General features: G+C 35.4%; 3 protein-coding genes across 6 annotated transcripts; 2 read left to right on the top strand and 1 right to left on the bottom strand.

The window, feature by feature from the left end:
* Positions 1–40: 40 nt before the first annotated feature.
* On the top strand, positions 41–12,587 carry LOC100740510 (nose resistant to fluoxetine protein 6). Of its 4 annotated transcripts, XM_033321665.1 has the most exons (12): positions 41–72; positions 412–609; positions 2,715–3,509; positions 9,466–9,752; positions 9,828–10,003; positions 10,081–10,241; positions 10,437–10,571; positions 10,669–11,228; positions 11,376–11,681; positions 11,765–11,939; positions 12,005–12,147; positions 12,227–12,587. In XM_033321665.1, exons 3-12 carry the CDS (start codon positions 3,203–3,205, stop codon positions 12,353–12,355), a joined length of 2,379 nt encoding a protein of 792 aa, XP_033177556.1. In that variant the 5' UTR covers positions 41–72; positions 412–609; positions 2,715–3,202; the 3' UTR covers positions 12,356–12,587. The 4 variants fall into 4 exon arrangements, with proteins under 4 accessions (XP_033177556.1, XP_033177557.1, XP_003490899.1 ...); XM_033321666.1 differs by lacking the exon at positions 2,715–3,509 and having other exon boundaries at positions 49–72; XM_003490851.4 differs by lacking the exons at positions 41–72; positions 412–609 and having other exon boundaries at positions 2,425–3,509.
* A 39-nt stretch (positions 12,588–12,626) lies between these two features.
* LOC100741025 (26S proteasome non-ATPase regulatory subunit 5) lies at positions 12,627–14,655 on the bottom strand. The gene is made up of 2 exons (XM_003490856.4): positions 14,368–14,655; positions 12,627–14,126 (listed from the first exon to the last, which is right to left on the bottom strand). Exons 1-2 carry the CDS (start codon positions 14,547–14,549, stop codon positions 12,794–12,796), a joined length of 1,515 nt encoding a protein of 504 aa, XP_003490904.1. The 5' UTR covers positions 14,550–14,655; the 3' UTR covers positions 12,627–12,793.
* An 896-nt stretch (positions 14,656–15,551) lies between these two features.
* On the top strand, positions 15,552–22,427 carry LOC100740714 (60 kDa SS-A/Ro ribonucleoprotein-like). The gene is made up of 8 exons (XM_003490853.4): positions 15,552–15,882; positions 16,450–16,657; positions 16,739–17,105; positions 17,186–17,397; positions 17,471–17,676; positions 17,759–17,879; positions 17,954–18,360; positions 18,434–22,427. The coding sequence occupies exons 2-8, from the start codon at positions 16,463–16,465 to the stop codon at positions 18,564–18,566; spliced, it is 1,641 nt and encodes a 546-aa protein (XP_003490901.1). The 5' UTR covers positions 15,552–15,882; positions 16,450–16,462; the 3' UTR covers positions 18,567–22,427.
* Positions 22,428–22,568: the final 141 nt, after the last annotated feature.

Here is a 22,568-nt window from a genome sequence, read left to right as displayed (position 1 = left end):
GTGTTTAAGTACACACTTTCCTTTCCACTTCCTCTTTACTTTTCCCCTCTTGGATTTGTTAATCCCAAGTAAGTATTTATTTCTTTCCCACTTTTTATTCCTTTCTACCCCTTTCACTTCTTCCCTCGCTTTGACGAAGACAAAATTTGGCGATACGATTTTAGCTACTACTATTTATGCGTAAAAAACATTAATAATGTTTTACAGGTGATATTATTCTTCGCTTGTCAATTATACCAACTTATATTCTTCCACTTTTTATCAGCTTTCTCTTTCTACGGTGCCCTTACTCCGAATTCGAATCCACTTATTAAGATAATAGAAAAAAAAGCTAAGAAATAACTCCAATCTTAATTTGGCATCTAATTACTAATTACCACTACAAATAATTCAATTCTTTATTAATATTAGATACACTATTCACGATCATGAAATAAAACGATATACTACGATACGATTCTTCTCGTCCCTATCGTGTGGAAGGCTGATTAATGAATCTACGGAAGAGTTTTTGTGGGATTACCTGGAACAGGAAAAAATAGGAGAGATTAGGAGGCTAACGTTGCTGCTGACGTCTCTGATCTTTATCTCATGCGGGAGTTGTAACAGGTACGACCGCCTCAAAGACGTCCGCTCCTAAATAATGATTGTAAAAGTAATTCTAGCTAAGCAACGGCTCGACAAGGCACAACATACCATTCCCAATTTGAAGTAAAGGCCAAAATACAACGCTACGCTTAATGTATATATCTCAAAATCTAGAAAGATGGCCTTGACTACTTCCTGAATAGATAGCATATTATTATAGCTACAACTTCATCGGCTTCGCCAAATATAGTATCGCAGAATACTTATCACATTAATCACGAAACATAAACGATATATTAAATATAGGTATAGGTATATTTCGTTCGAAGCTACAGATTCTGTAATAACGAAAGTACGATGACCGCTGAAGAGAAATCCATTCAAAAAGGAAGGTCAATCACTGGAAGGCCAACTTCGAACCTTCGACGAAGCGATGAATCTAAATTTTTTTTTCAATATTCGAAGATCGTCGAAAATCGTCGAAAATATTCGATAGAAACTTGTTTCTTTTTCGTAAGAAATGGATGAGACGAAATTCAATTTGCTTCGACCAGTTTCACTTTACCACAATGCAACACTTGCGATATTATAAAATCCGTAATTATATGATCTTTTATTTCTCTTTACCGTGTTATTTATAGACTAAACTACAGGAATGAAACTTTGAATTGCTGATTTTCTGTCATCGTAGAAACCAAATCGACATTGTCATGGTCAGAGTTTGATTAATATTCTACGAAGACTTTACCAAAGAGCAACAAAGATACGCAAAGTATCGCAACAACGTAAAAGTGCAAGTGCATTTATAAAACAAGCAACTACACTTCGTAACTGCATTGTGCCTATTTTTCACGCGATTCACGTTTTATTGGCACGTGCCGCGAATATAATTCATCGACGTTCATATTAATGGCTTTCTCAACGCGATATCTGTCGAAAATGTAACATTAACTTTCGACCAGGTAAGAAATCATCAACGATTGCAGAAGGCTGATTATAGGTAGTAGAAAATTTGCATTTTGCCAGTCATTATGGTTTTTGGAGGAGACTGTGTAGGATTACTAACGGAAATTATACGGTAGGACAGTAAAGTCTTGTAATGGTAAAAAAAAGGAAAACGAATTTCAGCACGACTGAGCAGCCAATGACAGCGTTTGACGAAAGTTTTGCGCCGGAGAAAGAGAAACACTCCTCTAATAGCATGAAATTTCTTTTGTGAAACTTTTATGATAGACTGTGCCGTCAATTTCAGGCGAATTCACGCAAAACCTCACCGTACACTTTGTAAGTCTTCGCATCGTACGCGACTCTATAGTCGATTCCACTAAATTAATCAATTTATTTAACGAGTATCATATACTGTGATCATCGTTGGTTCGTTGAAGTTTCTTATGTACCTTCGTAAAATTCATTATCTATATCGACTAAGCGTTTCTAATAAGATATTCATGGAAAAAGGAGAAAATCTATTTTTTGCAGCGTACCGAAATGTTCTACGTAGAAAAGAAACTGATACAAGAGACGACCGTTGTTTAAACATCCTCATCCGTTCTGTATGATAAATCTGGTATTACGTAAGCTTTACAACGTTAATGAATAACATCTGGCTTCCTTCTTATCCTACCTTCTTTTTATACCAAACTCGAGAAAGAAGAAATTTACAACTTTGTTTAGTAATTTACCATATTAAACTACGTTCTTGGTTTCCTTTGAGCGCGTATCATTACCATATTTTATAGACGTAGCGCAGACGGCCCTCGTACAGAATATACTGAAATATTTATAAACCTAAATATACCTTTTGTGAATGTATTTCATCCGTTTTGAAAAACACGAAAAAAATAGAGATGTTTAACAAGTCTCGTGTGGGAACTATCTCGTCTTTCAAAAGAAACGATCTCTCACTGCCTCTTTCATTTTATCAACGGGCACGAAATTATGTTAACTACGAATCTACGTGACAAGTTGTATTAAACAAGACGAGTCTCGGGCTAAGGTAGCCACCGTTAGCGCTCACTTTTCGATATGGGGAGGTTTCTCCCCACCATTTTCTCGCACTTTCATTACTACCAAGATATTCAGCCGGCAAAGCAATTTTTCTACCACTGCTAGCCTCGTCGTCCTAGGTGATTCTTGGGCGTCGAATAAGAAGGAACCACACGGAAGGGAAGTCACACTGTCAGGAGTTGGAAGCCTAGTCCCAGATCGTTCAGGCAGTCGTGCCGCGGAGTTCATACTCTCTCCTTCCGTCCACTCTCGCTACTTTCTCAAAAGTATGATAACTAGGACGGGAGGGCCTCGAAACGAAGGGCCCATCGCCGGATGAATCGGAAAATGCAACCAGAAAGATTCACGTGACTCTGAGAGGAGTTGAAGAGATCAAGATCCGTCGTTGTCGGCATAGACGAGGAAGGCTAGCTGGGCATCTACTGTGATTACGAATATTTTTTCTGTGATAGTTTACGATTTCTAAGATTTCCAGCGTGCACGAAAAACTCCGACCGGATATTCATCGAAACTACGTTAGCGAGATGCGAGATAGTTAGTTGAAGTTAATCGACCTGTGGACGATTCTATTTCTCTAGTGATTTGTGTAAAAGCAATTGAGACAACGATGAACCAAAAGTGGTATCTCGTCGTTCTTTTCGCGAGCTTCGCGATCTGCGGGGTGATAGCTTCGACCGTTCCAGAGAATTCAGTACGAGACTCTTTGGCGGACCAGCGAGTAAGAACTTTTACCGACGTCGATAAGATTCCGGATAGAAATTGGACCACGTTGTCGGAAGCGTTGGACCTCTTCGATGTGCGTTACCTTGCCAACAATTGGACAGAAGGGAAATACCCTGTTCAGGAGCAGTGTGCCAAAGATATTACGAGGTATATCAAAGGATTGAAGAATCACGAAGATTGGGCCGTAAAAGGTACGTCGAACTGATCGAACTTCTTCTAAAAATGTCGATGGCTTCGGTAGTTGGTTCCTGTTCAAATGTTTGACCATCGATTATTCGTTTGGAACTAACCGTGAGCAAACATTTTTCTCTTTTCTCGTGTACACGCGAGACAACGGTATTTCGTGAAGCGAGCAAAAATTTATTATACGAATAGAAAGTGTACGGAGTTACAGCGGCCAGAGATACGATTAACACGGCGTATGATTTCGTTGGCCTTTAATAGAAACGTTTTCGGAGATCACGATGCAAATACGAGAAAGGAAGAAACGGACTCGAGCATAACGAATTTATCGGAAAATTAACGAGATTTATTAAAATCTCTCCCCATCTCGAATTTAACGTTTCTTACGAGATCGCACAACTGGAGTAACGAATGAAATTCCACGCGGTTTAATTCACTTTCATCGGTAAGGAAATCGAAAGTCGATGGGTCACCGGTAACGGCGGGAGCTCGCCAGAATCGTCCTCGCTAAAACGCATCTGCCTTCCTCCCGGCAGTTCCTTTTGCTTTGCCTACTTTCATCGAGAAATTTCACTTTTCGCGACACAAAGAGCTACGCCATGGCTACTTGCACGACCGGCACAGGCTCGGCCCGACAACGAATCGCTTTCAATGTTTTACCGCTTGCCTCGGTCAATGCCACTTTTCGCAAGAGTCTCGTAGTGTTCCACTTTTCCGTAAGTATCGGCAGTAACACGACCGTTGTGGCTTTCTGTCTCAGGGCTTCGAATATTACCAGCGCAATTTACGCAGAAAATTGGTACACGATACACAGATGCACTTTAGTTCGAATTTTTTCCAAACGGAACATCGACGTGACATTTGCATCGATTGCAACACATTGGAAAAGAATGCCACTCAACATGTGTACTTAGATACTACCATCTACGCAATATCTAAGAATAGAATACGCTTTCCTACTGTCCATATATTACCCGTTACACTTTTCGGGTCGCATTTTCAAACGCTCTCTCGCCATTTGGTACGATCAGGGTCGCACCTGATACAGGTGAAAGGGTTAAGCGCGTCAGGATTGTTTCTCTCGTCTAGGTCTTTTCAATTTTAGACTCACGAGGTTCGATTTTCGACCGACGAACTTGGGAAAACCAGTGCCGCTATTGGTTTGCTCTGGCGTTACATATATCGCATCGCTGAATTTTCACTTAAGAAATGGACGGAAATAGTATCACGGAGAACGAATCTTTCGTACAACTAAATAAACACGTACGTAGTTGCGAGACGTACTCTCGGCGTCTGTTAGAAACGACTCCTGGAACATTGTATGCAACTGGCATAGCGTAACATTGAAATTCCGACGATTAAACATCGTACGATTATTTTCGATTATTTCGATACTTCCGAAAGCAGTGTCGGGACCGATAAACCGTACAATTCGCTTAAAGAGGAAGAAACTGGTTTTCGTTCTGGTACTTTCGACATATCCTGCTACGAAGAAGAAGTTGGTGGATGTATAGAAAATGAATAGCACTGGATGACTCGAGAAAGCAACGCTTCACCTTCGAAACAGTTTCCATACGAGGAAAATTTCGCCATTAACAGGAAACGAACTCGAACGAGAAAGATGTTTATTTTGTTTAAATTTCATTTTTCTAAAATTCCCCATCGAGATAACCAGATAGAAAGCGTTATCTTACTCACCGTTAATTCGATCAAGCGAGAGTAAAATTACGTTAGGGTTTATTATTTCCGGTGAGAATTCTGTTTGTTCAATTCTGCCCAATTTCCAAGCGAAGGAAAAGTGCACGAAGCGAATTTCATGACTTTCTCCTCCCGTGACGCTCTGTGTTCCATTATCATTGTAGGAAGTTCAAAGCGCAATTACACGGTGAAAAATACCTCGAGGCTATTAGAGAGAGAACAAACAGCGTTAGAAACGTCATCTTTATGACATTCGAAATTTCTGTTCGTAACGATGCCGATTACTATGCAAATATTCGTCGTTTAACTTTCGATTGCATTCAACGTCGATCGACCTTCCCAGCTTCTTCGTATCCATTGCGATATTTAAAATTAGTTCGTAGATTTTTTTTTTTTTTTGTTTTATTTGGAAGAATTTTACAAACAATTCTCATTGAGAATTGTAAGTAAATTATTCCGGCGTGCTACTATATCGCGCGTAGTTCGTAGATGTAGGAAAAAGTTTAACGAAGAAAATCTCCAACGTAACGAAAACGCGATAGGCAGAGTACGAATTTCTCCATTGTTTCACTTGTGTTTATAAAAATACAAATTTGCATAGACATTCGCGATCTAGCTATGCTGAGATTCGATGTTATTTCTAAAACAATGGTAGAGTTTCTTGGACGGTAGCGCGTCACGCTGCTTAACTCGGCGACAAGCTTATGGATGAGTGTTCTCGGGACTTCCGCGAATATCCTTCGCGATACGCGCAAAGGTAACGTTAGAAAGTTTCAAGGAAGACTCGCGCACGAAGAAACACGGTCGAAGTAGAAACCGCGGCAATTATCGAAATTACGTCACACCAGATACAAAAACCGCCCGGAGAAAGGATTACGTGGAAACCGGGCTTGCAAACGCAACTTTCACGTAACGCTGGACTTTTCTTCGGCTGTTCTCGATCCTTTATCATTCTGTTTCTCGGACTGCATAAACGCCGTGATATAATAACGGTTCGTGAACAACGTGGTTGGAACAGCAGCGTCTCAGTCTGTCGCTTCCTGGTTCGTGGAACACGTCGTTTCACGATCTATCGACATCTTCGAGCGGCCAGTTCTTGTATAAGACACGTAAACGCGTATACACCCGCTTTCGACGAATCATGAAATGCTTGAAATGCTCGTTTAGATTATAATTACGCGCAGTTTACGCGTATCGGAACTTTTCTCGTGTCTGATTTAACGTTTCGACCTCAGGATTACATAAACAGATATTTCCTTATGTACTTTCTATTATATGTTTCGCTTCTAAACAGGTTTCCTTCCACATAAACTTGCACGGGCAAGTAGAACGCGTCCTACGCGAGTGCTTATTCTATCCTGTTCGAAACTTGCACCAATTTCAATGAAAATCAGGCGAATTCCCGCAACTGCAAACAGAGGCCGATCTACTTGATTTTCGTCTCTTTCGTTCGACGAGGTAGCCTTTCTTTCTAAAGTATGCACGAAAAGTAGGAAGCATGTACGTATCTGCGTTCAAAGTTACGTAACGACATTCCTGCCGAATACATTGCTAGCTGTTTGTCTTATGTACGTCAAGACCCTTTAATTAACGACAACTAAAGCCTGTTAAATAGAGGGAAAAGCACGCCTCCGTACGAATACCGTTTATCGGTAGAATTCCAGTATTTAGAGTTATTTCGGCATTCGATCGAGCATTAAATTGCCAAGTTTATGAGCCATGTACGAAGTCGTTCGATCGTTCGTAGCATCCAACAATGAGTCGATAATTCGCAGGCGAGTTTCGATAAATTTTCCTTGCAAAATCAGCCGATCGAGTACAAGCCGCTGGCTAACGTAACCAACGGACGTTTTCGTTCATCGATCACAGATTATGGAACACGTTTGAGTGGCCGTTTCACTTCCCACTCGTTAGAAAACAGAGTCGAACGCGTTATAACTTTATGCTGATGTCGCATAACATAGCTTGATGCAACCGATCGATGGACGCATCCTCGGTCCATGGACTTTATCATTAACGAAAGAATTAACGAGAAACAGGAATCAAGACATTGCTTTTAAAACGATTTTTTTACAATCCGTTATAAAAGGTCAAAATGATGTAACCAATACCGATAAATTTACCTTCGTATGTATGCATGTATGTAATAGAAATATCCCTAAATGATTCATATGTTAAAATCAAGGAAAGTTCAACCATGCGTATATTAATATTGCAACACAAACGACTACGTTAAGGGGAACCTTTCTCTTTCTAAATTACTTTCCCTAATCGATCGTGCATACGTGCCATTTAGAACGTTTAGTCGATCGGAAGCAAACGATAAAATAAACCGTTACATTCCACGATCCATAGGAACGATTATTTCAAATCCCAATTTCGAGTTAATCGCCAGATTCTGGATTAACTCGTCTTAAAACTTCGTCTACTTATCGATCTTCGTTCCATCAAATTTTATTATTTGTTTATTCTCATTCCAAGAATTTTAATACAAATTTCAATGGTGGTTTTCAATTAAGCGACGGTCGTAATTAATCGTGACTCGCCATTCAAACGTGCAACAGTCGGCGTCTTTCCCTCGTTAGCGTGAATGCGCCGAGAAATTTCGTTACATTCGCTGATCGACGAATAAGGAGTACACGCAGCGAACTGAATCAGAGTTTTTTAGTAACTCTCGTTGCGATAGCTCTTGAACTTTATCAAGGAGACTGCAGCCATAAGCGTGTTATTCCAAGCAACAGACCTTGCAAACCGGTCGCACTCCCTGCATCGAACTCGTGGAATTCGCTTTGTTCCGTCCTCTAATTTCTCTTCCTTTTTTTTTTCCACGAGACTCTTTTTATCCACAGAAATCGATTCAATGCCATTGTGTGTCGCCATTCGTTCGCGCATCCCACGTACGTCCTGAAAAGGTAACTGACATTATAAGATAGCGTAAGTCACGAACTGCTGAATATTTTGAACGATAACGAGTAAAAATATCCCTTGTATATTTCTTGTTCACTTCCGTATGTGTTCGAGTACAAGGATTAAACGAAACTGAAAAGGAAATGAAACAACCGCTGATAAATTAATAGGGCGAGAGTAAGCAAGATGGTTCCATTTTTTCGCGAATCAACGAAGAAACGACACGAGTCACGCGTACAGATTGAACTTGACTTTCGTTGTTCAACGAAGGATTGTGTCAGAGATCACCGCACGTACGCAAAATCCATTGTTATTCTAATTTCTTTGCGGTTACGCGTATACGATTCTACTTTTGTGCGAATGGAATCGATAATAGGATGTCTCTGAGTTGCGTTGTTTGTCGGGTTACGGTAGCGTTTGTAAAAGTTCCATTGATCGAATCCAAATACCAAATAGGCAAGGTCAAGAATTACTTTCGAATTGGAATTGTCTGATTCATAGATTAGTCGAATAAGACTAGCAGCGAAATAATAGAATTAGGAAAATGGAGAAGAAGCAAAGTCTCAGTGGTAATATCGAACCGGTGAGACGATGTACTCAATTGTACAGGAAATCAATTACAAAATGTTTCGGAGGGAAACGTCGGTATATTTGTTTCTGTGTAGAACGATGACATTGCGATTTATCCTACAACTGCAATTTACGAATGATGTAACGAATCGTGATTAGTAATTACGATACGCGCCGTATATACTACATAGCGATCTATGGAAACGGTTTGAACACCACCACGATAATGATTAGGATAATTAGATAATATTACTTTCTTCTGGAATATAGAAAGTTCTTGTTAGAGAACAGCTGGATTCCCAGCTCGCGATAGATGTCGTAATCTTTGGTAATGAAAATTATGTAGCAGAACCACGTCTACGGTCGAACGTCGGTTATGAAAGTGTAAATGAATACCGCGCACTAATATTTAGCTTACGACATCAAACGATTCTCTGCTACTGAATATTAAGTAAGAACGCGGGAAATCTCTATCGTATAAACGAACAATTATTCAGCAACGATGAAAATACCGTGAGCATTCGAATCCTTCGTCGAGTACGTTTATATGCTACTCGCATAAGTTTCGAGGCATATCCAAACATTAGCTTCCATTGGTATTTCATCCAAAGTAATCCGGAAATGGCCACTCGTCGAGCAGAGAGAAAGTGTCTTGAACGATGAAGTAGGTCATCGGCTAGCTAACATGCAAGTCATCAGCAAAAGAGTACGCTTACCGGTTTCACAAAGCCTTTAGAAGATCTTGCTTTACTAATCGAAAGATCACATCAAATTTTTCGTTTCTTGCAGCGAACGATGCTTCAGGCAGATATACCAACGGCTTCCTATGGGGAAACTCCTACTATGTCGGTTCAGCTACCCAGTGTGCCTACATCAACGAAGACTATGGAAGAAAAATAGCGAAAATCCAAGAGAAACCGATGGAGGAGGCGAAAGAGTTTAACAGCGAGCCGCAAAAAAGGCACGGCGGCCTCACTGGAAATAATCTCTGGAGCGGGACAAGATCGAATAAGTCGCCTCACAAATTGGGATTTTATATGATGACCATTTCAGTGAATACCACTTTATTTCCTACGGTAAATGGTTGAATATTATTTAACAACTTTCCGCTTGGATAATCGTCTGTAATCGTTGCTTAACGTTAATTGCAGACAAGAATGATTTATCTAGGAGTATGTTTACCTTTCTCGTGCAACGCTTCCGACGTTTCTGTGATAGCAAAACTCGCTGCCAGCGAACAAGCGATGAAACATTCGACGCTTCACAAGGTTCGAGATCAGCATGATATGTACGATATGTACGAGGACCCAGTCTTCTGGATTCTATCGTACGTTGAATCGTATTAAAACCAAACTAGAGAAATATTAAAATAAATGAAAATTAAAAACATTGGGAACGTTTCAGTGGTGTGACCGTTGCGGTTGTCTTGCTGATGGCAATTGGGACCGGATATGATATCTATATAACGAGAAAATATACTCGAGGAAGAAAAGTGATTTACGATTTGGAAAGACACGCGAAACTTGACCAGTTAACTGGCAGAAGTCAAAAGTCTCTCAATACTGGTAAGATAATTTCTTCTCTTCGAACGTCCTTTTTGTAATGTTGCTTTTCTTGACGCGGCTTCGAGAAAACGCAGTATCTCTCTCGTGCTCGTTCCCTTTACCGAGAACAAAAAGGTGACTAACACTTACAGACGATCACAAGACAAGGGGACAGTAGCAAAGACAGTGACACTCTTTTATCATTATATTTCGCAGCTTTTCAAGGTAAGGTCTACCTTCCTGTTCCAGCGGCAGAAGCTATCATCAACGGACCTCAATCTTTAGCAGTTAATAACAACAACGATCACGAAGGTAGTCTACGCTCAGACAGTCCGAAAGTACATAAATTCAGTAAGCGATTCTTTGTTTTAATAAAACACCTTGATACGTAATCACTACAAGAAGCTACAAGATATTAATTGCTAATCTTCCATTATTTGGATGCTAGGTGTCTTCGAGGAGTTGCTGCTTTCTTTCTCGGTTCGAGCTAATGTAAAAATTATTTGCGACGATAAAGTCGGTGGTGATACGATCAGTACCATTCATGGCCTCAGAGCGATATCTATGGCCTGGGTTATTCTCGGTCACACTTGCATTATCATCTTCAAGTACTCGGATAATATGGAATATCGAAAAATTGTGGAAAGAAAATTCCTCTTTCAAACCATAACGAACGGAGCTTTCAGCGTCGATACGTTTTTCTTCATGGGAGGCTTACTCGTGAGTTTCCTCTACTTCAGGACAAACGCGAAAGGAGACTTGAATAAACTTACGCAGGGCACACGGGGCATCGTCGCAGGTGGCCTCAAGTTCATCGGTCTTCTCATGTACCGATTTTGTAGACTCACAGCTCCCTACATGTTCATACTCGGAGTTAATCAAATCGCGATGAAATGGTTTCATTCGAATTCCGTGTTTGAACCACCGACCGCGGATCATTACAACTGTCCCAACTACTGGTGGAGGAATTTACTCTATATCAATACTTTATTCCCGGTAGACCAAATGGTGAGTCGCCCGATCGTTTTTCAAATTTTTACAAAAAATTCCCACTTTAACTTGAACGAAAAGAAGAATATATCTATTCGCGCTTTGTAGCTTTGTAGTTTTATAATAATTGAAGATTAATACCTAGTGTATCGCGCATTTTTTCAGTGCATGATTTGGAGCTGGTATGTTGCGGATGACACTCAATTTTACATTATTGGCGCCGTGATATTAGTTTTAGCGACAAACCACTTTAAAATTGCAACCTTTGCGATGACTACTTTACTACTAAGCTCCTGGATAACAACAGGATACATTGCTTTGATAAATAATCACATGCCAAGCTCGGACGACCCGTTGGCGCTTTTCGATAAGATCTACGATAAACCATGGACTAGATTAGGTCCTTATCTTATAGGCATGTCGGTAGGATACTTCCTTTTCAAGACTGATTGCAAAATAAAAATGTCCAAGGTACATTGAAGTTAATAGTCGTGAAACAATTAATAGTCGAATAACGATAATTTTACTATGAATTATAATTTCATCGTTTTCAGACGACAATTTGCATAGGATGGCTCCTTTCTTCGGCATCTCTTTCAAGTTTATTGTATGGTCTGTACGAAACAGAACTTAGTCCTATAATGGCAGCTAGCTATTCTTCGTTAAGTCACAGCGTATGGGCGCTTGGTTTATCGTGGATCGTCGTTGCATGTAGCACAGGTTACGGAGGTAAACATTATCAAATTAAAAATAGCTATAGAAACACAATTTTAATTATCTATACCTATATATAGGATACGTGAATAGTATTCTGTCAGCACCGATTTTATATCCAGTTAGCAGAATAACGTATTGCGCTTACTTGGTACATCCGCTTGTGATTCGAATGACGCCTATGAACTTGGACTCACCACTTCATTTAGGAAAATATACCATGGTGCGTCGATATAAAAGTAACAAATTTATCTTCTCTAGATATTTATCGATAGATTTAATATAACGATACATTTTTTTAGATGATCACTTTCTTCGGAGCACTGGTTTCATCGTATATATTATCATTTATCATATCGGTATCCTTCGAAGCTCCTATTGTGAGCATGTTAAAGATACTTTCCCCCAAGAAACGGAAACGCATACAATGATGCAATGACGCGATTATTTGGCATACTATATTTCATAAAATTATTTGTCTTTATTGTATGTAATTAATGTAAAGAAGAAATTAGGAATCAGTGAGAAAATGTAGACGCGTGCGTATAAAAATTAAGCACAATTATGCATTATTACACTATTCTGCATAGTAATGTAAGTATTTTGCGCAGTGTTAAGGTTACTATGTATTATTACTTATAAAATAAATTATTTACCTTTGTATATCTGCATTCTTCGTCGTACAGAAGAACAAGATCCTTATTTATGTACCATTATATTTTATTTGTAGATATAACATAGAAAATAAATAGCATATCTTTTGTGTTTACATAAAAAAAGTTATTCCACATCTTATACAATGTTTTCGGTAGATGTTAATAACTTTTAACACTCTTAACGGATAATAATAAAAAGGAAAACAATATAACTCATACACCCCCTTCTACCGCAACTTCTGTATTGGCTTCGACGTAATGCGGTCCTTGAGTTACAAACTCCGCGAACCTTTGCATTATATTTGCATCGAATACATTTTGTTCAGCTTCGGCTAGCTGTTTTACAATTGCGTATTTAGCTTCCTTACATTCTTTAAATGATTCGGCGTTCCTGTCCAACAGAAATTCAACCAGACCTGGGTAAGAGGACATGTATTCTTGACCCCATACTTGAGATGCCACAACTGCCATCACCTCTAAACTTGCTTGCCTAATATCTGCAAATGGTTGCCTACACAATGCCAGAATCATACCCATAGGATCATCGCACATAGAGTTAAACCATGATTTTGTCAGTGACATAATTCTGTTGTCTTGTTCTGTTTTTTGTACATCAAGTATGAGAGCCAAGTTATTAAGCCCACGAATTCTTAATGCTGTAGGCATTCTTTGTATTATGTCAGCAATTTTTTTCAATGCACACGGCATTGCATCTCCCAAAGCTTGCAGAGCATATTTACCTTCCGCACGCATAGAAATATGACCCAATGTGTCTAAAGCAACACCAAGGATAGTTTGATCACCACTCTCTATTACTTCAAATAATGCAGAGACGACAATTGGATATTTTGAAAATATTTCGTTAGGCCAATAACGTGCAACGTTTCCAAAAAATTTCATTAATCCAGGAATCAACAAATTTGACAATGGATTTTCATTGGCCTGTGTTATTTTTTGAACAAATTTTTTTATGACTTCTTGTTGCTCTAAGTAATTTAATCCTTCCTCTGTTAATGCCAATTCTGTCAAGATTTCTAATGCATTTATCTGTAGCAATATATCTTCGTTTTCAAGCACCTCGAACAAACTATTTAAAAATCCTGATTGAACAGAAGCTTCTAGACCTTCCTTTGAAGATTTTGCTACATCCACAACAATTTCGTATATACGAAAACTAACAGTATCGTTTTTTACTAACAATCTAGCAAAACTTCTTAATAGTTCACCTGTATATAGAATTTGCAATCCATTTGGATTTTTACCAATTTCTTTCATTATACGCATTGCACAATTAGCTACCACCAGATTGTCATCTCCGATCCTATTTATGACAGCAACCAGTAAATTGACATCTCTGAGCAGCAAAGGTAACTTTTGGGGATTAGAAACAATGCAGGAAATTTCATGCAACGCAAGTGACCTAACTACATCAGCTGGATGAATTATCAACTGAGATATTTCTGTTGAATATCTTTGATATACTTCTCCAGGTTCTAAAATGCCAAACAATGCCTTCAAAATGTCACATACTTGATCTACAAATTCTCTGTAAGGGAAAAGTAGTAAATAGTTTTATAGTTATTTAATTTCTTGATGTTCTTCCACTATTGTATTAATATTATAATAGATTATCTAGCAAAAACGCAATTCTTTATTTATAATATATTTGTAGCTTTTTTCATCCTTCTTTTAACAAAATATATGAAAAAATAAAAAGAAAATATATTTTAAAAGATATCTTGAAGATCACTAAAAATTGTTTCATGAAATCAGTATTGTTATGATACCTGTCATTTGAGGTTAATTGAGCAAACAATAGACTAAAATCCACATTACGAGAGATCTGTTCAGTTTCTCTATTGTTTAAACTTCCCAATTTTATTTTTATATCAGATAAAATATTATGTTTTTCTTCTACGTTATTTAGTTCGCAAAAACGAACAATTTTCGATTGCAACCACTCTGCCATGGCCGTTGTACTGACATTACTTTTTTGAAAGTATTGCCAGAGAGGAAATAAGAGTGCTTATACTTATGGATCCGGTTGTTCCCGAGCCAGTGCTGCTCTCAGCGGCCCAGTGCTGAAGGTATATTGAAATTATTGCATCACACTACTGATCCATTATCGTTTGAGAAGAAAGATTTTCTTTATTTCTCTAAAACAATTAATTTCTTTCTCTTAGGCAACTAATTTTAATTATTTTGCGATTTTGTCATTTGCATAGGCTCTTATAGCGTGAAACCACAGCGGGTATACCTCGTTTCTGTCACAGCTAAATAGGTTCTTGTATATGCTAGCGTGAAACTCCTTCAACACTTAGCCGCGTGGTGCAGCACCTATACCTTGGGACACTTAGAACAATCCTGAACCTTCGTCAGAACCCTCATTTTCTCTTTGGCATTATCAAGTATTACTAGTTGAGCTTCAAAATGCCAACAAATCAAATACCAACTTAAAACAGTGATGACTTTTAAATATCAGATCTGATTAGATAGTGTTCAAAAAATGAAACCAACTTCTTATCCATATCTCCCAGTATTTAAACTTCATTATTCTTTAAAATTTTATATTGTTTTATATATAATTGCAAACTATTATAATATTGTACGAACATAATAAAATTACTATTTTATTCTAAATAATTGTAATATTTACTAAAAAAATTGTTAACAAAATAATGAATCAACAATATTTCATACATTATAAAAACCACATATCACTAAAAAGAAAACAAAATATGTAATTATTTAGAATCTTGATCACAAGTTATAATATAGTGCTATAATAAGGTATCATCGAAAAGGAAATTTCCTCTTAGGTATCATTTAACAAATTAAAAATAAAATCAAAATGTTGAAAAGAAATGAATGAGAAATGTATGAAAACATTTTTATTTTTCTTTTTTATTCAACTATCTTAAACCTATAATTTTAAAAACTAGTAACTAAAGAAAAATTTAATGTGTGCGCATGCAACGAATATTCACTATTGTCTCGTATATTACGGTAAAAGAGATCTTTTGAAAAATACTTAAAAATTCATCAAATTTTGATAAAGAAAAAAACAAATGCATATAGTAGACAACATTTTTAGAAGAAGAATCTTGTTTTTTATTATATAAAAAATTCTATTTCGTTAACATATTTACTGTTTTCTGAGGGTCAATGAGCTTTCGTGCTTTGCACTTGACCCAGGTTCTACTCGGACCATATAACTTCTTCCGTCAGTACATTCTTGTACGTCATAAAACGTCGTACTGTATGGTTGTGTTTTCGGTTGTTACTCTTTCCATTAACACAAGGTAATAAGGATTGAATGTATATAATGACATTTAAAAGTTTATCAAATTTTTTGCAACCGTACAAGTATTGTACCTCTATGATTTATGAAGTCAAGCATGCACTATTGTAATGACATATCCCGTATTTTTATGTTACCTTATCAGGTCATTCAGTGATACCTGTTACTATGTCCTATTATACACTGTGTGTGTATGAAAATTAGCTCCTTCTACAATTTTCTTATAAACAATTACTAATACTTGAGTCAAAGTTAAAAAGATCGTTCATACATATACACGCTTACAAATATACATGATTAAATAAAGTTGTAAATATATGGTATTCAAAATTACATTTCTAATACATTTTAATAAAGTTACTTGAACATCGATTTTTTAAAAATATACTGTTATTGCTAATTGTCAATTATATATATTTCTCTATATTTTGTTAATGGATTATTGTTATGTAACTAAATATACAGGAATAAATTCTAACTGTATAACTAAAAAATGCTTGTGTATAAATAAAATAAAAAAAATTCTTATTTTTCAATACTCTCTAAATTTATAAATTATTCTTTATAGTATTGTGTAAGAAATGGCGGTAGATTTGGATCCAAATGATCCTGAAGTACGATTATCACAATTTCTTTATGTTGGTAAAGAATATCCTGATTATCAGCCTGGAAACTGGTTTGTTCATGATTATTTTCTGGCTAAAAATGTCCTGTCTATTGAAGAATTAGCTGAAAATACAGAGAAACAATTATTACCAATTGAAATCATCACAAAGGTAAGATCTCATGATAAATATTAAAATCAATTATATATAATTAATTTACGATAACGATTTAAAACATTTTATCTTTTACAGGCATTTGAAAGTAATCTTGTCCCTAATCCAGAAACATTGGTATTTGCTCTTGCTGTTTGCTGTAGACAGATGAAAAGTGAAAGTTTACGTCATGCAGCATATACAGTTTTAAACAAAATTTGTATATCACCACAGCATTTCATTTTGTTCATAAAATTTGCTTCTCAAATAAGTAAAAAAAAAGAACTTGATGCAACTGGTAGTTCAAAACATGGATGGGGTCAAGGTTTAAGAAAAGCTGTAAATAACTGGTATTTATCAAAAACACCAATGGAATTAGCAAAGTGTGTTACAAGATATAAAGGCAGATATGGTTGGAAGCATAAAGATATCATAAAATTGTCTCATCCTGTACCTCTTAATCCTGGTATTTGCCTAATTTATTTAATATTTATTAATCATATATAAGTAAACATAATTTTAACTAAACAGTACGCTGCTATATAGGGGGAGGAATGGTCCTTAGATATGTAATACATGGTTTAGAAGAAGTGAAAAAATACTGTGCAGAAGATCCCACACTTAAAGAAATTCTAGATTATATTGAACATGTCGAAGACTTTAAACACTGTACGGATGAAGTACGAGCAGCAGGTCTTTTGGAGATGTACAAACTAACATTAGATCATGTACCTGGACACTTGCTGAAATCTAAAGAGGTATAACTAAAAGACAACTAAAATTCTTTAGAAAATGAGATACACTTGGTTTATAATTATGAATAATATGTAGGTTTGGAATGCACTAATACCATCGATGAATTTAGTCATGCTTTTAACCAATCTACAAAGAATACACAATCTTAAATTACTGAAACCAACCTCGCCAACAGTTCCCAAAATAATAGATCAAATCACTAATGAAGAAAATATTGCCCGAGATAAGGTTCATCCAGCTTTAGTATTAGTTACAATAAGAGATTATGAAAATTCTGGAAAGTAAGTCGTAAAATAAAATAATTTCCAGTGTGTCTTCCTTTTCTATATTTTATTAATATTATCTAATATGTAACTTTTGAAGACCATTAACGTACGAAAAGAGAAAAATCAAAGAACAAATTGATAAACCATCGCCAGTTCTGTCAAAACCAAATTCTAAAATCATTGATGCCCTTTACAAAATGTTGAATATTTCCTTTTTTGTAAGTATAAATAAAAAATGCTCATAAAGCATTCATATATGTATTTATTTACTATATTAATTATTTTTATCTAGCATATTCAACCAACTGGTTTACGTTATATGGTAACGATCAATACGAATAAAGCAATGTTGGAAACAAATACTTGGCGTAGCGGTAACGTGAATGGTGCAGAAGCTGCGTGCATGATTGCACTTGCACTTCTTCGTAGTGAGAAGAGCGTCACCATTGTCACATTTAAGAATCTTGGAATTCATGTTATGAATATTGATAAAACGGCTTCCTTTGGTCAAGCTATGAAAAGATTACAACAAATGCCTGGTGGAAACATAAATTTGGCTAAACCAATATCATGGGCTGCTCACCAAAACTATAAATACGACGTATTTATTAACATTGTAGATCAAATATTTGAGAAGTTTGATACATCTGAAAAAGCTCTCGAGGCATATAAAACAAAACTCAAACTTACAAATACAAAGTATGTCTTTCTAAATTACTTTTTCGCAAAAATTATCATACGAACATATTGTACATTATTTAATTCTTTTCAGATTAATAAATTGTGCTGTGTGCTCTTCGTCGACTTATCGTAAGCAGAAGAGTGACAAGAATGTTTTGACAATTAACGGCTTTGATGCTAGTGTTCCTGTAGTTATACAGGCTTTTGCAAAATCTCTATTTTAGTCACTGCATGCGTAACAATTTCTTCTTTGGCAAGCAGTACTAGCTAATCAATTATTACGCTTTGAAAATGACATTAATTCGATGTTTAAACAGATAAGTCTAAAATAATTTTTATGAGTCCATCGATTAAGAAATACTTCAAAATAGTTAGATTACTACAAATCAGACTCGTAAAATAGTTTCCAATAATCTATAAATGTTGCTAGTCTGATACTTATACAGTAGTCAGAGCATGCACTAGTTGAGCATATAAAATAATTGAAATTAAACTTAAAATCACTATCAACGTGCAACTTTTGCGTATTTGTAAGTACCACAAAAACTGGTAAATGAGGCTTAAACTTTTTCATTTATTGAAATTCTGCTATTAAAACGAAGGAGATTATTAATAAATGATAATGTTTGACTATTCAAAAGGACACATTCAGGTAGAATGTAAAAACAATTTATCTTAGAACGCCGAAAAAATTATTTAGTCTAAACGAATTCTTTCCGTACTGAAATATTAATATTGACAATTCACATCAATCATTTTAGTACAAAACTATACTTCTACATTTAATGTACATTTTTCCTTTGTTTGTTTAACCCCTTTCCCTACGATTTAAGTTCCGAATTCAGTCAAGAAAAAAGAGAGTTTGTCGCATGTTGCCCGAAGGACGTACCACAGTTCTCGCACGTGTTCTTCATGTTTGGCCCGAAGGACGTACTATGAGTCTACCACGACGTTGTAGATTAAGGGGTTAGGTTTTATATGATGAAAGGAAGAACGATTCGGCACTTAATTATTTTTTATTACTAACTCCTAATCCTATAATTATATCATGTTAATACTAACACATTACTAAACATTACTAAATAATTACTGCATGTTTTTAGTGTTTAGGGTGAGCTGTGTAACTTTTGATAGTAATTTTATTTGTCTTTAGAGAGTGATCCAACAAATTTTGTAAATATTTATTTAAAAGAACGATACAATGATAAATGAATTAATAATTGACAAGTAAATGAATGTGATACACCTGTGATCAATCACTTGATTAGATAAATGAAAATGTTTGAAACGGCATGGGCCATCTTGTATCATTTAGAAAACAGGTACATGTTTACTAATTTATCGCTTTCCATTTGATAAAATTAGTTGCACAGCTAAAAAAATTAGGATAAGACTGCATATTAGATACAAAATAAGTATCTTAAATAACCCAAGGTGCATTTTTAACTAATGGTAAAAGATACTTTTACTTTAATATTGCCTGCTTATTTCCACTGGTTGGCGGTAAAGCTTTCTGTAATATCTTTAATAAGATATATAGATGTAACGTGATCTTTAAGATGATACATTATCGAAGACTGGTGTGCTTCTGGAAATTCCAATAAGAATTTGAAAAAAAAGATAGAAATGTTGAAAATTTTCCCACTGTGATATGCATTTAGCCCCAAAGAATATAGATTTACATTAGTATAATTTTACTGTTATTTCATATTTGCCATATCCAAAGTAAATGCGACAAATACTAAATACACTACTAATATAATACTGTGATACAGAGTACATTGTTATTGTTCAAACTAGGTGAAAAAGTAAGTAAATGTAACCAGAGGCGCACCATGTATCTGCTTCATTTGTTGATTAGTATCTATATCTATTAGCACATCAGTTTTTGTTAAAAAAAAAAGTGGCAGTATCGAGAGATACCTCTGCTTCTATTTCGATCCTTGAATTACCCTCGTGGGATCCTTTGATTTCCAAAGCGAGAAGCAAACTCTTCTTAAGAAATGTTGCTAAAAAGTACAGCGTGGATGGATTCTCAGGTCTGACAAACATTTAAATTAAGTGCTTAAATATTCACGTGTTCTTTCCAGCCTACTTGGTAATTCATAGATCGACGTTAATTACATATTATTAATTTTAATACATATAAATCTGCAAAGTATAAGAACATTATAGTTTCTTCAAAGAGAAAAAGTAAGATTTAAGCAGAATTATGTTTGTAATACCGAAAATAATTATTGTATGAGAAGTTAAATTTTTCCGAATGAAGTTCATTCTGTAATCTTCAGCCTTAGCTGCGCGACGCCTTAGAAGACTATCTAAAAATGACAAGTTATTAAAAAATAAAAATATTTTTAGATAAATTTTTGGTAATAGACATTCATGAAGTTTTATATTGCATTTGGAAGATTATTTATATAAAGTATTAACACTTAGCAACCGCGCGTGCCACACCGAACTATACTATTCTCATCGTGCTCGAACAAATCAACACCACTAAATTAGTGTATTTTATTATATACTGTACTTTATAAAAGCTGAAAAAGTCCAATTACTTGGAAACAATTCCATGTAAACAATAACTGATAATAATAAAAGAAAAACGCGTTCCTAAGGTCTAAATGGGAGATATTCGATCGACCGTGTAGCGATTTACTTTAATGTGGAGAGATATCTCCATTTGGTTGGCTAAGTGTTAAATTTTGTCGTCTCATAAAAGGGAGGAAATTAATTTTTTTCGTAAAAAACATTACGAAAGATAGGCGAAAAAATATTTTAATAGTCGCGCATCTAGTTATTGTTTACTCATTAAGAGTAATAGAATATATGCTACATCTATACTTGTAGCTTATTTTAATCGTTTACATCATGCAAAGTAGTTTAACATACATGTTTTTATTTAACGATCGAAGAGAAACATATAAATTTTAAAATAATCATTAATTATGTATTATATCACTGTCATTTTACAACTGCCATTTTTATTGCATATTATATTTTACGATCTTTAATTGACTTGGCAATGGTATTAAAACGTAATGATTATCAATATTGTAATCATTAATCATAAAGGAAGTATATACTTTTAGATTTTTTAATGCTTTCGATGAAATTATGAAGAAAATTTCTTTTCGATCGTATAGCTTAAATTAGGCATGTTCATTGTCTATCGTAAGAATACGTCCGATGTTAAAAACGGAATGTTAAAAAGAAAAAAAAAAAGAAAAAAACATAAAAACTACCGCAATGCAAAAACAGATCCACCTGGAAAGATACTGTACACGTGCGCTTTTCTTTTAAAGTCCACACAAGAGTTCAGGTTGTACTGTTCTACCTATATGAAATATGAAAAACAATATATTCAATGTGTTAATACTAGTTAAGAAGAAAAAAGAATATTTACCGTAAGAAAAAAAGAAGAAGTGAAAATTTTACATTTCATAATGAATGATGTGCGTAACGCATAAAAAGATAAAGCAAGTTCAAACAAAAAAGTTAGCTTCCTTATAAGAAATGATCTGGTTTTTCGACCTGAGATATTTAATTTTCATCAGGAAGCACAAATTATTCATTTCATGAATATATATTCATATAAATATTTTACACACGAACATACTGTTGATTAATTATCGGAGTCTCGACTTATACATAATTGTAATGACATGTTCTTTAGGATTAATGAGATTCAAAAAAGGGGAGAAAAACTTATTGTACCTGCATTTTTAGTGTACTACCCTCCGATGATCCGTTAGAAAAGTGCTCACCATCCATCACATATAAACCTTTTTAAGCAATGCCAAAAAAACTGTTAAATGTTACGATTGTACAAAAAAGAATTAAAAAATACCTCGTATATATTTTGAATATATCGACGGATTCACAATTGGGTTGCACTAATTATGCCTCCGAAAATGCCTACTTTTCGGCCTTACTGTTTTTATTAAAGGAAAAAGTACTCTAAACTTGCAAAGTAGACATTCATTTTAAGTATTTTTAATATGTATAGTTATCAGTTATTTATTATTCATTTCGATATCTATTGCATTCATAAATGGTTTTACTCATTTCGATCTATGTCTATTGTATTCGTAGAAGAAAAAACATCGCTAATGTACGATAATATGTTTTTGTGCTAATCAATTATTATGCGAGATATGACGTCCTTTATTTTGTGTGATTGCGTTCGTTGATCGACAATAGTATTATTACTTTTTAATCTTGTCTCT

Source organism: Bombus impatiens, unplaced genomic scaffold, assembly GCF_000188095.3.
Source record: "Bombus impatiens unplaced genomic scaffold, BIMP_2.2 scf_0478, whole genome shotgun sequence".
In the NCBI taxonomy this organism is placed as follows: domain Eukaryota; kingdom Metazoa; phylum Arthropoda; class Insecta; order Hymenoptera; family Apidae; genus Bombus; species Bombus impatiens.
Note: the sequence above shows the minus strand (reverse complement) of the source record. Positions and strands in the feature narration are given on the sequence as shown.

Excerpts from the sequence above, each read along its gene's own strand:
- LOC100740510 (XM_033321665.1), top strand. The coding sequence starts at position 3,203 with ATGAACCAAAAGTGGTATCTCGTCGTTCTTTTCGCGAGCTTCGCGATC. Across the intron at positions 10,004-10,080 it reads CCAGTCTTCTGGATTCTATC|TGGTGTGACCGTTGCGGTTG; the intron begins GTACGTTGAATC and ends GGAACGTTTCAG. Across the intron at positions 12,148-12,226 it reads ATTTAGGAAAATATACCATG|ATGATCACTTTCTTCGGAGC; the intron begins GTGCGTCGATAT and ends ACATTTTTTTAG.
- LOC100741025 (XM_003490856.4), bottom strand. The coding sequence starts at position 14,549 with ATGGCAGAGTGGTTGCAATCGAAAATTGTTCGTTTTTGCGAACTAAAT. Across the intron at positions 14,127-14,367 it reads CAATTAACCTCAAATGACAG|AGAATTTGTAGATCAAGTAT; the intron begins GTATCATAACAA and ends TTTCCCTTACAG.
- LOC100740714 (XM_003490853.4), top strand. The coding sequence starts at position 16,463 with ATGGCGGTAGATTTGGATCCAAATGATCCTGAAGTACGATTATCACAA. Across the intron at positions 16,658-16,738 it reads CAATTGAAATCATCACAAAG|GCATTTGAAAGTAATCTTGT; the intron begins GTAAGATCTCAT and ends TATCTTTTACAG. Across the intron at positions 17,398-17,470 it reads ACTTGCTGAAATCTAAAGAG|GTTTGGAATGCACTAATACC; the intron begins GTATAACTAAAA and ends AATAATATGTAG.